Source organism: Dipteris shenzhenensis, chromosome 10, assembly GCF_047967505.1.
Source record: "Dipteris shenzhenensis isolate YYH24624 ecotype China chromosome 10, Dip_SZ_1.0, whole genome shotgun sequence".
NCBI classification, from domain to species: Eukaryota; Viridiplantae; Streptophyta; class Polypodiopsida; order Gleicheniales; family Dipteridaceae; genus Dipteris; species Dipteris shenzhenensis.
In genome coordinates this window covers 558080-574152 of record NC_141605.1, presented here as the reverse complement: position 1 = coordinate 574152, position 16073 = coordinate 558080, and the positions used below count along the sequence as shown (strand labels likewise).

The following is a 16073-nucleotide window of genomic DNA, read 5'->3' as shown; positions in this document are numbered from 1 at the left end:
TTGTGAGTCTCATGATTTGATGGTTAACCTGGGTAAAACCAAGGTCATGATCTTCAATACATCTCAAGCCATCATGCGTCAGGAGCAGTTCACATTTGAGGGGTCATCTGTTGAGATAGTTTCATCATACACTTATCTTCGGGTTATCTTCTCCGGACCCAACTTCACTATGAGACCCGCGATGCAAGCACGCTTGAGTAGAGGATATGCTTCATTGGCCAGACTAGAGAGGCAGTGCTTCCGCTCGCACTTTTAGGATCCACGCACCAAGGGGTTGGCTTTTGACTCCTTGGTTCGTCCAACGGAGATGTACGACAGCCCTTGTTGGGGGCCAGACTTGTCGAATACAAAGTGGGCCCGTGTGGAGTGGCTACAGGTTCTCAGATTATCATGGATGATTCGTGGTAAGTCATCCGTTCCTCACCAGATTATTCACGCTGAGTTTGGGTCACCCCCTTTACAGCTAGATGCTGCATTTTAGGTCATCACGTATCTGTACCGAGTTAGGGAATATGGGGATTATACCTCGGGGCGTAGCAGGCTACCATGGATAGCTCTATCCTCTTCTATGGCACTTGTAGCAGGAGGAGACCAGAGGTGCTAGTATGCACGTACAGAGAGATGGTTTGAGCGACTGGGGCTCCACATGGATAGCCCTTCCAGTACAACATGGATGCTCCGTTTTCTCCCCTCCTATCACACAAGGTCAACCAGGTTATCCGTGAGGATCTACTACAGCTACACACATTTCGGACCTGGTTGGGACCGAAAGAACTGCCAATGAAGCTTAGTTTCTGCAGAGATCGCTCCTTACATATCACAACGGAGGGTTTCATCGACCTACCAGGATACACGCAGATCCACCTACCCCACTCACTGAGGATCTCTCTTGGGAAGTTCCGGGTCTCTTCACACAGACTTCGCATCGAGAGCGGTAGAGCAGAGCGACTACCCAAGGAGAGGCGCATATGCACACTGTGTGACATGTAGGAAGTTGAGACATAGGAGCATTTCATCTTCAGGTGTCCTATGTACCATGAGATCCAAGGGCGTTTCCACTGCCTCTTCAGGGATAGTTATGGGACTTTGACCTATTTCCTCTCCTACCCAGACCAACGGTGTTTGGCAGGTTTCATTCATGAGGCACTTAGACACCGCGAGAGGATACTCCGAGCACGGAGACATGAGCATTCTTCGTCCTCGGCTGACCCCTCTCAAAGCTCTATCACGAAGTTCTTTCAACTACATCACATGGACCCCCACGAGACGAGGCCTCGACATGATTGTGACCCGGAGCCTGTAACCCGACAGCTCAGACAAAGGGTCGACACACAGATCGCACTTGGGGACATCCCCTCCTTGTTTAGAGTCGGAGCCCGACTGACAAGGGTCATAGTAGCCCTGGTCAGACGCAGAGCTACGACCGAGAGACCTGCCAGAACTGCACCTCTGAGTGGCCGGCAGCACTCTATTGCCGACTTCATGCCTCCACTGCCTCATCCATCCTAATATCTTGCTGCTGCCGATGATGATGATATTGATGACGATGTTAAGATTGATATATAGTCAACCATCGACATGACTATGTTGTACTTAGGACTTAGTACTGCCATTCTGCATTTTTGCATTTTGCATTGGTATGGACGCTCGTTTAGTAGCTCCACTACCACAGCTTGTTGTATCAGCATTTTCACAGTCTCATAGACCCATCGGTCTTTCGAAGACTTTAATAAACTTTCTTTCTTTCTTTCTTTCTCTCTCTCTCTTATTTTAAACATAAAAAGCTAAAAGAACCTTTGATGATTGATCATGATGTTTTGATGTCTATCACTATGTATCAAATAACAAAATCCAGTCCCTGGACTCTTCCATGAATCATAATTCATGACTTTGAAATTAATAAAAGTTTGAAGTTTGAAGTTAAAAGTTTTGTAGCTCTCTCTCAAGAAAATGTGTACAAGGTATATTTTCCAAGCTTTTTTTTTTGTAAACTTAGGGTCACGTATGATTCAGCCCAAGGGGCTGAACCATACTCCAATCATACTTCCGTACCTGTATGATGTATGCGTATGGTAACGTATGGAAAAAACTATGCCTCCGGGAGAAATGGTGCATGGGGACGGGAGGGCTGAACTGTGTCATGAATCTCAATCTAGGAAACATGCTGCCCATGTATCCTATAAGCCGGCGTGACAAGGTCGATTGCAAAGGCATGGCCTCCCTCCGCAAGCCAACCCACCATCCCCCACGTGAAATCCCTGCTCATCCTCCGCGTGCTAGCAACCATCCTGAAGGACGCTAGCCAAATCTACTATGCAACAAGGCAGCCTCAAAGACAATGCGGGATCATCTCCAAAACTCCATCCATGCAACCAGTGCATCTACCATCTATCCTCATCTGCTCCAGCCAAGGGCCAATGGGTAGGCCCCCATGCGCCAACAGCCACAAGAAATAAGAAATCTTCCGAGGGCGCAACTCGTCCAACGGGGCCAAAAGCGGCCTATGACCTCTCGCGGGACATCCTACTCTAGCCAGTGAAGTTCCCTCGTAGGGAACCATGCTGCTGCCTCAAGCTGTAAACAGCGCCCAATACAAGTAGTGTACGAGAAGAAAGAGAACTCCTCCACCCAGTCCAAGTGCCTTATGCAAGCTGGCCACAACCACTCTCCTAGGTCCCACTGAATATCACATAAAGGTCTGCGATCCCAAATCCATAAGCACCATACTGCTCCCTTCGGGGTCGATAAGACTATGGAGGATCGATGTACCAAGTCCTGCCCATGCGACCCACAGTCTTGACCCTTTGCCAAGTCCTCTAAGTCTACCTCTTTCTCCTCCTCCATCTCTGACTCAGCCTATAGAGATCATCCTCCCGGTCCCACTCAATATAAGCAAGACTAGGCGAAGCAAAGAGACTCCCGAAAGAAGCGTATCTGGAGCGCTACGGTGTACCCCTGTCCGCGAGAACTGTCTTGGCCAGCAATGGGGAGTCCAAGGGCTCCGTAATCCCTCCCACCAAGAGTCTGGGATCTCTCCTGTATCTTGGTGCCTGCTGCTCGGAGATAAGAGAGAGGCTGTCTACGAGCCTCTGTCTCTCTTGGGAGTCGTCTCTAAGTCCCCAAGGAACTGGCCGGTCCATTGTCCAACTGTGCCCATCCAATATGAGTCTGCTGCCCAAGCATGCGCCCCTCCGAGTCCCTAACCACCGGGTGCCAAAGGAGCGGCTGCCTCTCAAACTCCTCTCTGCAAGACGGCCTAGCCTGGATGAGTCCTCCTGCCAATCTCTGCCACACTCTATAGAGACTCCGCATCAACGAAGAACCCTTCCCTGTCAGCGGAGCCTCGGAGAAAATCCACCTCTAGCACTGCTGCCACTGACACCCAGTGTGAGGCGTATTCGGAAGAAGCCCCCGTTGTAGTAGGAGCTTCCAAGGTTCCGCCCCCGGGGTGAGGCCTCACTCTACCAACTTGCCCAAGAGGACTCTACTCCTGCATATCTGGATCGATAATGCCAAGTCCACCTTGTGCTTGGGGCAAAAACACTGTCTGCTAGGCCACCCTGGCTCAGGTGTTGCGGGTGCCATTCGATCCTAACCAAAGGAAGTTTCGAACCAATCGGTGCAGCTGCCCCATGCAACCTTGGTGAAAGCACCAACAAGAAGCGATGTACCAGGATGTGGCAAGGAGTACCTGGTTCACCACTAGAGCTCGACCTACGAGAGAGTTTCACGAAGCTCCAATACAAGAGCTTCCGCCGAACACTCTCAAGAACCAAGCTAAACTGCTGCTATGCCGAAATGTTGATGCCCACCTGATAGCCCACGTACCTAGCCGTCTCTCCTTTCTGGATCCACCGAAAGCCAAAATCTGAACCCCAGCCACCACGAACCTCCTGGCTCTCCTCCATGCCTATGAAGAAGCCAACCGATTTGGTCCAATTTATGCGAGCGCCAGAAGCCTCGCAATAAATGGACAACACACCTTTGACCCGCTCAAGACTGCCGTATTATCTGCAAACTCCAAATCTAGGAGTTCCTCCTCCTGTCGGATCATCAACCTCATACCAATAAGGCCAAGTGCCTGAGAATGCAGAAAGTAGCCCAAGGCTCCCACCACAAAAAGGAAAATATAAGGAGCCAAAGGACATCCCTGTCTCACTGAACCAGAGAGCGAAAAGATCTCGCGTGTATGGCCTCTGATGATCACCTCGCTGGAGCAGCCTACACATAGAGCTGAGACCCCTCTAGTCCGCCTCTTTGAAAAGCCGAGTCTCTGCATGGTCCCCTCCAAGAAGGACCACTCAACTCTATCATAGGCCTTCTCAAAATCAAGGAGAAGGATAGCCAAAGGCTGTGCCTCCCCCCCGACCCAATCAACTGCCTCCCAAAAGGTGAAGATATTATCCAGGATGCTGCGCTCCTAGACAAAGCAGTTCTGCGTCTCGTGAATGATATCCGAAAGGTGGGGTCTCAAGCACACACTCAAGACCTGAGCCAAGTTCTTGTAAGCTGTGTCTAGAAGGGTGATCGATCTCCACTGTTGAATATCTGCTCTATCTTCCCCCTTCGGAATGAGGCATATCCAACCTCTGCTCAGGGAATGAGGAAGAAGTCCTGAGTCAAAGATCTCCTAAAGGCTAACCAAAGTGGGGTGGAGATGTGCTCCCAAAAGCAGAAAAAAAAGTGGCCTCCCACAACTACTCATCCATGAAAGGCTCCTCCAGGTGTCTGCTAAGGCTTTGTGAAACAACTGTGGGGACTTGCTCGCAAATTGCCTCTCTAGCCAAAAGAGTGGTGGCCGAGGCCTCCTCCGACTGAAAAAGCTGGCTGTAGAAGGCTGTAGTCATCTCGAGGATCTCCTGTGGGTCTGAGTACATCTATCCTTGGGAGTCTTAGGATCCCTGCTGACCGTGATCCTGTGGTCTGGAAAAACTCGTGGGTCATGTCCCCCTGTTGGACCCAGCTGGCCCTAGAGGAGTGGTAAGTAAACTCAACTCTACGAACCTCCAAGTTCTATAGCTCCGAGCGTGCACACTCCAGGCCGTCTCAAAGCCAGGGGACCCTAGGTCCTGCTTCCTGAGTCTCTCAATGGACACAAGATCTCGACGCAAAGAATGCTCTCGCTCCTGAAGGGCAGCTCGTCGTAAAGCCCAATTGCCAATATAGAATCTATCCACGCACTCTAGCAGCCCATCATGCCGTCTCTGGCCAAAGGAAAAGCACAGGCTGCCAGGAAGTCTGGTAAACTCTAGCTCATGCCAAGGATCCATGCCACTGATCGCAAAGATGAACTGCTCCCAAGTACTCCACTCCCTCGTTGGCATCTCTGCGAAAGAGGCTCCTCCTTTCTTATCCTCCATGAACTCAAGGTTATTGAAATCTCCCCCGACAATCCATAAGTCCACCTCTGGGAGGCAATCTGTGAACCGCCGCCAGAAAGCCGAGCAGTGTTACCTGCAAGCAGGTGAGTACACGTTCAAGATACGAATCTAGGCCTCTCTTGGCTGAAATGAGATCACCTTGTGCAAAAACCTCCGGACCAGGGCCTGAGATACTAAAACGCAAACCCCACCGCTCCTACCAACTACTGGGGACCAGATCTCCGGGCCTCTCCCAAGGAGGAGGCAGTGACAGCGTGCTATGTCTGCTACTGAAAACATATGCTTCTGCATCAAGAGAAAATCAATTGACCTACCTACCAGATCCCATTGTAATTCCTACCGTAAAATCACGTACTGCAACTAGCTGCATGCACGGTCGTGAAGCCCGTGCACATTCCAACTCACCACCGTCAAACTCATGGAGATGGGACAGTGGTGAACAAGGCTCGTCGAAACGTGGTAGCTTGCTTATTGAAGCCGGATTTCAATGACTTTGCCAAGGGTTTAGAGGGCGAATAATCGGTCTCTTTGCGCCGACGAACCAACACCGCCACTGACTCAATCCCCACTCTCCGAGCCTAATATTGCAGAAAGAAACATCTACGCCAAACAGGTCGCGCATTGCTGGAGCGTCCAATAGTGAAGCTGTGAAAAAACAATCTCTGCAAGTAGGTGGATCATGGCTACATCGAAGCCTGATCCCGACTTTACTAGGGAAAAGCCAAGCTGAAAATATGCAGAGCTACCATGGGCCAACCAAAGATCCATACCCTGAGGTCCCATCCACTCGTCCATCATCTGGTATACTTGATGCTCCATCATCGCATCAAAAAGCTCTGGGGTCCACTTCTTCCCTGTGGAGGCGAAATGGAGGATCCAAACTGGATGGGTGCGGATCTCCAAATAATTCCAGGGACCCAGTCACCAAAACTCCCTCGGCAACGGCCGGCCCGCTTGCATGTGAAGGTTTGAGGGCTGAATCTCAAACTGGCAAAGTAATCCAAAGGATTGGCTGGTTGGACGCTTCTTGCCACTCCCGAAGCAGGAGGATTGCGCAAGATACACAAGGAAGGAATCGCGCTCAGTACAACAAGGAGGTTGTGGGCTGATTGAAGGGTGGCAAGCTATACCGAAGCGGGTCGCGCACGAACGGCTGGCTGGAGCAATGCGCTGAGCCAACTATTGTGGAGCAGTGGTCGTCGCCTGTCTGCAGCAAGTGAGCTGCGTCGAGTTACAAGAGTTCCAGGTACCAGCCCACAGCCCGTGAGCTGTGGCACCAAATAGTCGCACGTCGAATCAGCAGCAAAGGGTCACGATCTCAGCCCGCTCCTGTGCGAGACAAAGGCGCAGCCAGTGGGCTTTCTTCTGCTCACAGTGACAAGCACAGAACGAGGGGGCTAGACGGGGGGGAGGGGAGACGGGTGCAGTTCGCAGGGAGAGGCAGCAGCTGCCTGTCGATTTCTTCGCGGTTTCCTTGCTGCACTAGAGCTGAAACAGGATACTGTTATTCCTTCCTTTTCTAACACTACTCCAGCTCTATACATTACAGACTTGCGGGGGGGGGCCAAGAGTTCCCCACCGAGATCCAATTGCTCAATTCTTGAGAGCTTCAGAGGATGGAGTGATTATCAGGGCCCCCTATCTAGAGGATAGACGGGTCTCACACACTTAGGATTGCCATTGGACAACTGCGGGTCTCGCCCCATCAGCTGAGGATCGAGGTAGGGAGAGACAAGCACACCTAGAGAGTAACGGATTTGTATGTATGCACATTGACAGAGGTGGAGACAGAAGAGCACATCCTATGTACTTGCACCGCCTAATATGAGATCCGAGGACCGTACCTCTATCTCTTTCAGGAGGGACACGGGTTCGGGTTACTATCCTGGCCGATCCACTTCCATGACTAGGTCTGTGTAGTGACACAGTACAGCAGATCAGACAGAAGGAGGTGATAGTGCCACAGGAAACCAATCAAGCACAACCACATGTCACTCACTTTTATGCCTTCGAGTCAGCCCCAGGACACGATGGGGTAAAGCCGACATGAGGGCAGCATGGATCAGCGGGAAGAACAGACGCAGAACAGCAGAGCCACCACGCATGATGCAAAGGCTACCCACAGCACGCACAATAGACATCCAGCCCGTCACTACTCTACTCGAAGGAGACCATCCGAGCCAAGGTGTCACTCTTAATATGCCCATCGGATACAGAGATTACGGCCCCATCCCCCCCGCAGTAAGAGACAACTCGACTCGACAGATGCAAATACAAGACATTTTCGCGTCCCATCGGAGAGGTATCATGGCACCCGGATATGTATTTCGAGCACTAGCTCTGCATGGCTGAGTTTGGAGTTTTGAGTTTTGAGATTAGTAGCTTAGCACTGAGCAAGCACCTTAGTGAGCCCTTTGCTTCAGCCCACATTTGGCTTGTATGAATTACTTTCTTGATAGAGAGAGAGAGAGAGAGAGAGAGAGATGAATCTAAGAACATGCCCAAACTCATCCTCTAAAACTAAAACACATTGCGCAGTTTCAATCTTATGATAGTCACTCATGAGGTTGAAAACCATAAACTCCATCACACATAGCAGGGACTAGCTACTATGACATCCCCACTGACATCATCAGCACCCAACAGTGGCTGTAGACCATAGTATAAACATATGCTGTCACAGATACAAATCCACAAACCCACAAATGCTTGAGCATCCATTTATACAAAGGTCTTCGTACTGAATTTCTGTTAGCACTCCGAAGGTGAAGGGCAGACTTAGCCGTGATAAAGGCTAGCACTAAAGAAGAAGGCTAATCAAAAAATACTCCACATTCCCTTCATTCAAGCTACAACTGCTTGTAAAGATTATATGATTTCATTTTAGTCTCTCACAAACAAGGATCCAAGCAAAAAAATGCTTAGACCATCTAGCTGATAGGGCATAGAAAGTATGTATCGCAATATCAGCAGGCCGCAATATCCATGGTATTCTTTAAGCTTCTGCTGGGCGTGGGAGTGGGAGTGAGCTTCGCTCGTTTCCATTACATTGAGAAGCCATAGAAGCTCCCACATAGCACACAGCAGACAAGAGGAAGGAAAAGTTTTGGAGCCACATCTTGGAGCCAGACACCACAGCAGTGTGCTGCAGGTGTATGCCTTCAGGACAATGCCCCGTTTGTACAGGGATTGACCTATTTTGACATTTCGGCTGCTGCAATTCACTGTACATGCCTCTTCAAAACTACATGTTTGCTTGGAGTTTACTTGTGCACCTTTCATCGTTACCTTAGTTAGCAAAGTCTTTCCCTCAGAGTTTAGGCTATCAAAAAGCTAGATCCTGCATTGTAACACAGCACCAAAGCCACATCTGGTAAATGCTTAGTTCTCCAACAACAGCACCAATGTTCGTACAGTTTGACAGAATGATACAAGCTGCAAAAGACTTTTTAAGAGACACGATCAAACGTTGAACATGCCAAAGATAGTATCAAAAGAGCTAAACACAGAGCCAGCAATTATCCACATAGAAGGAAAGTCGAGTTTGACGAGGGGAAGAAAAGCTCAGAATCTTCCAAAATCTGCTGTATGTTCAAAATTGTCTCCAAGATATTGTGGGCCGTTCACAATACTTTCTCAAGACAGTTGCTGAGCTTGCTTACAAACTGCTCTACTACAAGGCTCTACTACAAGGCTCTAGAAAACATCATGTCTTTCATATTAGCTTGAAAGTGAGTCTGGTAAGGGAAGGCATCCTCATAGATCTGGCTGAACTATCAGCACTTCAACATGAACCAGAAAGAATTCTTCAAGTAAAAGTAACGTGCACACACCATAAAGTAGCTCACAACGTTACAAGCCATCGACTTCATCATGCCTCTCTCTCTCTCTCTCTCTCTCTCTCTCTCTCTCATATGTGTGAATGAAAGAAAGAATGACAGAATGAATGAATTATTTAAAACAAAAAAACTAAAGGAACCACTTACACTTATGTACCGCGGTCCGCTTCCTACAATGATGCAATATTAAATTCCTTACTTGGAAAGCACATGCATACTCAATTTAACTCCTATTTTAAAATTTGAAACTTTCCCCTTTTCCTGATCTTTGAGCCAAGTCTCAGTCAATTCCAAAACTAAATAATTTTTCGGAGCATGGCAAGAGAAATGATAGGTAGTAATCAAAATTCATAAGGATGTCAGATTTGCTGATGTGCCACTTGCACTAGTCATGATGGGCTCTCTGTTGAATTATCAGGAACCTAATCCAAAGCAGAAGTAAGTTTGGTACACACCTTTCAGGCCTGGATCCTGCCCAGTGCCACTAATGTGACTCTGAACCAATGCCACCATCCATCCATGCACCTAGCATGATATCTGTTGCCAATGCGGGTGCAACTTGGAGAGTCCTACTATCTGACCACCATGGAATCTCAAGGTGGCCGCTTTGGCCTCCCTGCTGAAGCTTCCACAACGTTTGGCATTTTCAACCTTGAAACCATTAGGTTGCCCTGGCTGAACCAGCCAATCTGCACTCTTATATTCAGGTCTTTCCTTAGGACCCACCCATTTTACCCAAAAAAACCAATAAATGCATATTAAAGTTATGTGTTTGATTTCCTATGGAAATCCTACTTTTAAAACTTATGTAGTGTAGCTACCTAGTGAAGTGTTCATAAATTTGCAGGTGCTTTGCATTCATACAAGGTGGGCTTGCAATCGAGGTCCAAGAACTGCTTTCTTGGACGAAGAAGTGCAACAAGTGTAGAGTTGTCAACATCACAGGCTGGGAATCAAGTTTCTCTTCAAGAACCCACCTCATGGGCCCAAAAACAAGTGTTTGGGAAACGGATTTGGAACAAATGTTCTCAAAATTAGAAGTCAACAAGTCAACTTGTAAAAAGCGAAATTAATACTCTGGTCCAGAAATCTGCCTGGATGGGGACATTCTGACTACTAATCACCAAACAATTAGAACATGGTGGGAAACTCTTATGGTTCCCCCTTTCATTTATTGTCCAGCTCCTTGATGACGACCGAGGTCGTGTGGGACATGTTGTAGTGAGGATAACCTTGCTTCTTGTGGCCTTAAACTTGACAATCAACAATTCCAGTTGTTGAACTTTCCATGTGCCTTTGTCTCTAGATAGCTACCATAGCCATTGCCATCTTTGACTGTCCATGCCTTGTTCTTATGCACATTCTGATTCCCATGCTTCTTATTGATGTTGTTGGAGCTGTCACTAATGAAATCCTCCTAACCACATCCAGGAATTTCCAAATCTAAATCATAATGCTCGTGCACTACTCGTACCTCCAAATGATTGCTTCTCGACAGAGCAGAATGGAGGTCTTGTCTTTGCGGACTGCGTCACACATATGTGGAGGCTAAAATGCAATTCTACTTGTCTCTATGGTTCTTTTGGCATCCCTAGTGATGCATTTATTTCTTTGGTAGTCTTTTATGTCTTTGGCCTCCTCTCTTGCTTCTTTGGCCTCCTAGCCCAATGCTCATATGACGCCCAGGCATCTCAGAGCGCGCTTGTCCAATCGGTCACTTCTTTGATGAGGTTCTCTGAATGCCGGGCTTTGAATTTGCAACATGTTTTGCATCATGACCATCAAACTGTTGATGTGACAAATGCCTCCATGTGTGGCAGCTGATACATTGAGTCGGATGCCCATGGTAAATGAACTGAATTCTACTCCGTTTCACATTTCTACATGTATGTTACCGTCTTCTAATATCTCTACGCGACCCGTGGTTGTCCTATCGGAGCATGTCGGCGCTGTGCAGTATCTAAGATGACTCGATCGAGATAAACAACTAAGGCTGAAGAAGGGGAAAAAGTCAAAAAGAGGCTACCCTTGGTAGCGGACACTTGAGGTGTGTCAGTGTCACTCCAGAACTTCATGATTCCTCTCAATAGTCTATACAGGCTAGCTCACTGAGTGCAGTAGAGTAAGTACTATCACAAATGCAAAGAGCAGAGGTGGTTATAAGGCACTCCTAACGTATTGGCCTTTTAAGATCATATTGATCCACAATATTCGCATTGAAGCATACTATAGTAGATGCATCGGTATGTGGCAATCATTCTGCAAAATGTTTCTCTGAAACCCATAACTGTAAACACTCCAATATGGAATCCAAGTGTTCTCTATCATAAGCGTTATCACCTAGCATCATCGCATTACTTTTGCTTTCAAATTCATAATCCACTGAAAATATATCTCTATCCCTAATGAATCCATTCTGCTCTCAACCAATAATTGAAGGTAGCATATCCCATTCCTTATGGCCAAAGCCTTGGCTGATAGCTCCTAGGCCTTTTCAGAAACATCTTGAGAAGTCTTAACAGATGAGCCTACATTTCTACAGCTGTGCTTTCTGCTTTTACCAGTGGAGATGAAGGGCAGACTCTTAGCTGATTTCTTGTATCACTTTGTAACATCATTAGGCCATGACCTGCCTACACCTACCTGCCATGCAGTTGAAATCTCCATCTATCAGTGCAAGGTAGTAGCCTGTTTAGTCCATCCTCTCTATATAAAAGCCCCATTGAGAATCCCGATCCCAGTTTGCAAGCAAGCAAGCCCCTTGGGTCATGTCCAATCAGAAGTTGCAAAACAAAAAAGTCAATCAGTAATTATGACTAAACAACCACGACCCTTACCCTTTGTCAGTTCCTCCCTTGTGTCCCTCACTTTTACTTTTTCCAATTTATCCCTGATCGTGATAAACCACCCTGTCCCTTACCCTTGTGTTTTTCTTTGGCCATTTTATCGTACTTCATGTCTTCCTTGGGTAGGCCAAGATGCCTCAGGGAACTTGCGAGACTCAGAAGACTGGTTTCCACATTCCACTCAATTCTCCTGTAAAGTAGCTTGTGGAGATTGGCAGTGTCCACACCGCTGTGCATAATTTAAATCTTCAAATACAAAAGATGGACTTGTGTTCACCAAGGAGTTAGGCTTCTGCGCAGCCAATCACGGTCTTTAAACATACCTACCTTTTTTTTGTAAGGGCTTTAAACATACATACAGTAAAGCTGCGTGAACTCTAAATAATGTGGGGAAAAAAAAGATAGAATGCAATCCTGATAACTGTCGTCTAGTTGGAAACTTCTAAAACAGGGGAGAGGCGAAACGGTGTCCTAGAAGGACACGTATGAACTTCAAAATCCCCCAGGGGGAGGCAATATAAAGCACGCGAAGAATCGGGGAGATTATGCTAGCCAAAAGTCCCGAAACAAGGGGTGAGAATGTAATGTAGAAAAAGAAAGCAGGGATTTCCTGCTCCAACTTCGGAAACCTGTTGCTCTTTAGTTAAGACAACTTTAGAATTCTTCTATGTCAATGATAGGGAAAGGGACAGGTTAGATCCAGCATGAAAGGAGCATGGAACCTGTGCCAGAAGGCTCCGATTCAAGGCAGATTCTGCAGCACGCCGCAGAACCCTTTTCCTGCTCCTCATCGTCTTCTGCCAGGGGCGCGGTCTCTACGGAATTAACAGGCGGGGGTTGAAGCAGCGGAGATGCTTCTGAGTGGACGATGCCATTGACGCTATTATCATCGTCCATGGTGGTAACTTGCATAATCCCAGATCAGCGAATGGATAGAGTCAACGCCGAATTCGCTGCAGACACAACGCGGGATAGAGCTCTTGAGGCACTACTCCGTTCCAGAAATATGGCTGCATGGAAGAAATAGGATGGGGAACATAGGCCCCCACAGCGAGATTTGAATGCATTAATGAAGTTCATCACAGAGATTAAAATGTTAGTTCGGTGATTAGAATGTTAATTAAGTCAATATATGGTGTTATGGCTTAGGTTGATTAGGGCCTTGTAAAACAAGACAAACTAATTAATGCAAATAGGCACAAGTGCAAATAGCCAAGATAGAAATGCCCAAATGCATAAATTCAAACAAACATTTGGAAGTGGAGGTGAGACAACGGATCTCTCTCCACTGCACAAAATACAGACATGCAAGCTTCCTCCAAAACCATTTCAAATCCTCCAATAGTTAAACATCCACATCAATGCCGCCTACTCCGATAGTCACACTCAATTCGAATACCTTGCTATCTGCGTTTTTCTTGCTCGTAGACTTCATCACCCTTCTGCACCTCTTCTTCATCAGCAATTAATATTTGTTTACGTCAAGTTAAATTTCTAAAAGCAACACCATGATCACATTTAGTTGGATTTTTTAGAAGCACACTCAAAAGTACTTAACATTAACAATCCAATAAGTTGCACCATAGTGTGAATTTTTGCAACTTCTAACTCTCATGCTGGACCCAATTTCATGCCTTTAAGATATTTGCTTGCAAGGTATGAATTTTTTGAAGTTGGAAAACCCATTAATACTTATATAAAATGCCTAAGCCTGGCTTATTGTCTCTTACATGGTAAGAGCGAATGAGAAACAAGTGTAAGTATGAGTGCTGAACCCGTGCTTTGCACCGGTAGAGATACACAACCATCCTTAACTGAAGGTGGATGTTCCCTCAACTAGCCCCAGCAGAAAGCATTTGCTTCAGGGAGTCATGCTCCCAGCATTCGATTAGTTTCTTATGTGAATGGTCTCATCATTGGCTGTGGCTTAAGAGTAATGTAAGAAAGAGATCCACTTTGTGCATTGGAAGAGTACCATCATCTCAACCTCAGATGGAGCACATCAAGCACTTGGGCAAATGCACACATATAATCACTCCATTCAGCTCCTTCTGTAAATGAGACTCTATTCTTCTAGAGATTATACTATTAGTTTAGTGTAACAATTTCGAGTAATCTGGTAATGGTGGTTTATAGATTAAATACCACAAGGTAGGCCTCATTCTCCCTTAGATCTTGAATGATTTTATGCCTAGATCCAATTTGCTTCCTTTGTCTAGATCCAATGTAGCTCTCATTTGTTAGCTTTGTTGGAATCAAGGAAATGGATCAACCAACAATTAATTCAGAAATGGCCAAAGCTGAGACAAATGCATATTTTAAACACTCAAAACTCCTTTTAGCACATGCATTGATCGGCGTCCTCTTCTACATTATGATGCATGCTATCGATCAGCACAAACTTGGATTTGGCTTTTGAAATTCTAGCTTCATCTTAACCCAAGACTCTAAGACCTTCCATGTCCTCTCTTCATTCCCTTGACCTTCCATATCCTCCTTCCTTCGAAAGTTGCCTCTTTTCTTTCCACCTCTCCTCCCCACTCAAAGCCTGCCTCTTGTCTTTCCATATCCTCTCGGCTCTCATAGCCTCCATCTAGGAGCTCCTTCTTTGTGACATGTTTCAAGCTCTTGTTCTCTAAGCTACCGTGTGTATGCTCTCTTTTTTTCCTCTTGTCTGTGATTAATAGGTTAAGGATGTAAACATCATCATGAAGTGAAGAAAAACATCATCATGATGGTAAGAGCCAATTGAATGTATACAATTATATGAATATATATATATATATGACCACTAAGGAGTTTTTTGTAACCAAGAGGTGAATATTTGACCCACAAATAAACCTTTGTTGTGTTACCAAGGAGTATATATGCCTAACTCCATGTTCAATTATGCAAAAGTCCTAACTCAATGTTTAATTGCCATAACAAGAGTGATTTACCCCACCATGTTCAAAATATAAAAGAAGAATTATGAATGTACTGAAACTCAATCAAAGTTTGAGTCGCTTAGCTAAGAAATTATGGTAGTAATGTTAAGGTGTTTCTTAATCAACATTCCAGGTTTTTAAAAACTATTGCAAAATGGAACACCAAAAATCCCTCGAAGTGGTTCTAAAACTTAGACCAAACTCATAATCCAAAATCATATAACCCCTAAGAAACATTGCTATTTATAGAACGAGTATACCAGTACATAGAACATGAGCATAATTGTACAAAATAATTATAATTAAAGATACTTAAGAAATGTGGTAGCTTATAAGATACGGTGGCTTCACCTTTTCCCAGTGTGAATCCTCCTAGAAACTGTACAACAATGAGGTTGTATCTCTGATGCTCATGGAAACTATGAGTTTGGGGAGGAAGGAGAGTATGAGTTTGATTTTATAGATGGGGACATCTGACACAATCTTATAAAATTGAGCTCATACTCTCTCTTGTCCCCAAACTCATACTCATCTTATAAAATTGAGCTCATACTCTCCCTTATCCCCAAACTCGTACTTTCCAATGTCTCTTGTTTTGTCTCTCTTGATCTCTTCTAAACTCATACATACTCAATCAATCTCTCATCTCTCCCTCAATCTCGTCTCACCTCTCACTACTACCTCCACCTCTTAAGGTCTCCCTCACTCAATCTAGTCAAGTGGTATAGTATTCTTAAATCTAGTATTATTCATACAGCTGCTCCATATACCTTGAGTGTTGATGAGGCATAATGTATTGACATACTGATTGCTAAATGTTTGATCATCTTCATTCAATAATTTCTTTATAGAATCCCTAGAAGTGCATGAAAATTTGTAGAGAAAGGATTGCACGAGGATGATCACACGTTAATGCCTCTATCCGCACCCAAAATATGTACAAAGTATGCCTCAATATTAGTATGAATGAGTAAGGCCTCCTACTTGAAGCTCTTGTCTCCTAAGAACACATGCGAAACCAAAATACAAAAGGCCCTCTAGCATGCAAGGGAGTCCAAACACTTCTTTGTTGGCAACCAA

General features: G+C 45.9%; 1 protein-coding gene across 1 annotated transcript in view; it reads right to left on the bottom strand.

Moving 5' to 3' along the window:
* The window catches only part of LOC147897233 (uncharacterized), a 69314-nt gene extending 56229 nt beyond the window's left edge, over positions 1-13085 (bottom strand). The window contains exon 1 of the mRNA XM_087380538.1: positions 12789-13085. Within this exon, the coding sequence (XP_087236664.1) occupies positions 12789-12978 (190 nt within the window). The 5' untranslated portion in view covers positions 12979-13085. The remainder of the gene's footprint in view (positions 1-12788) is intronic.
* Between the last annotated feature and the right edge of the window lie 2988 nt (positions 13086-16073).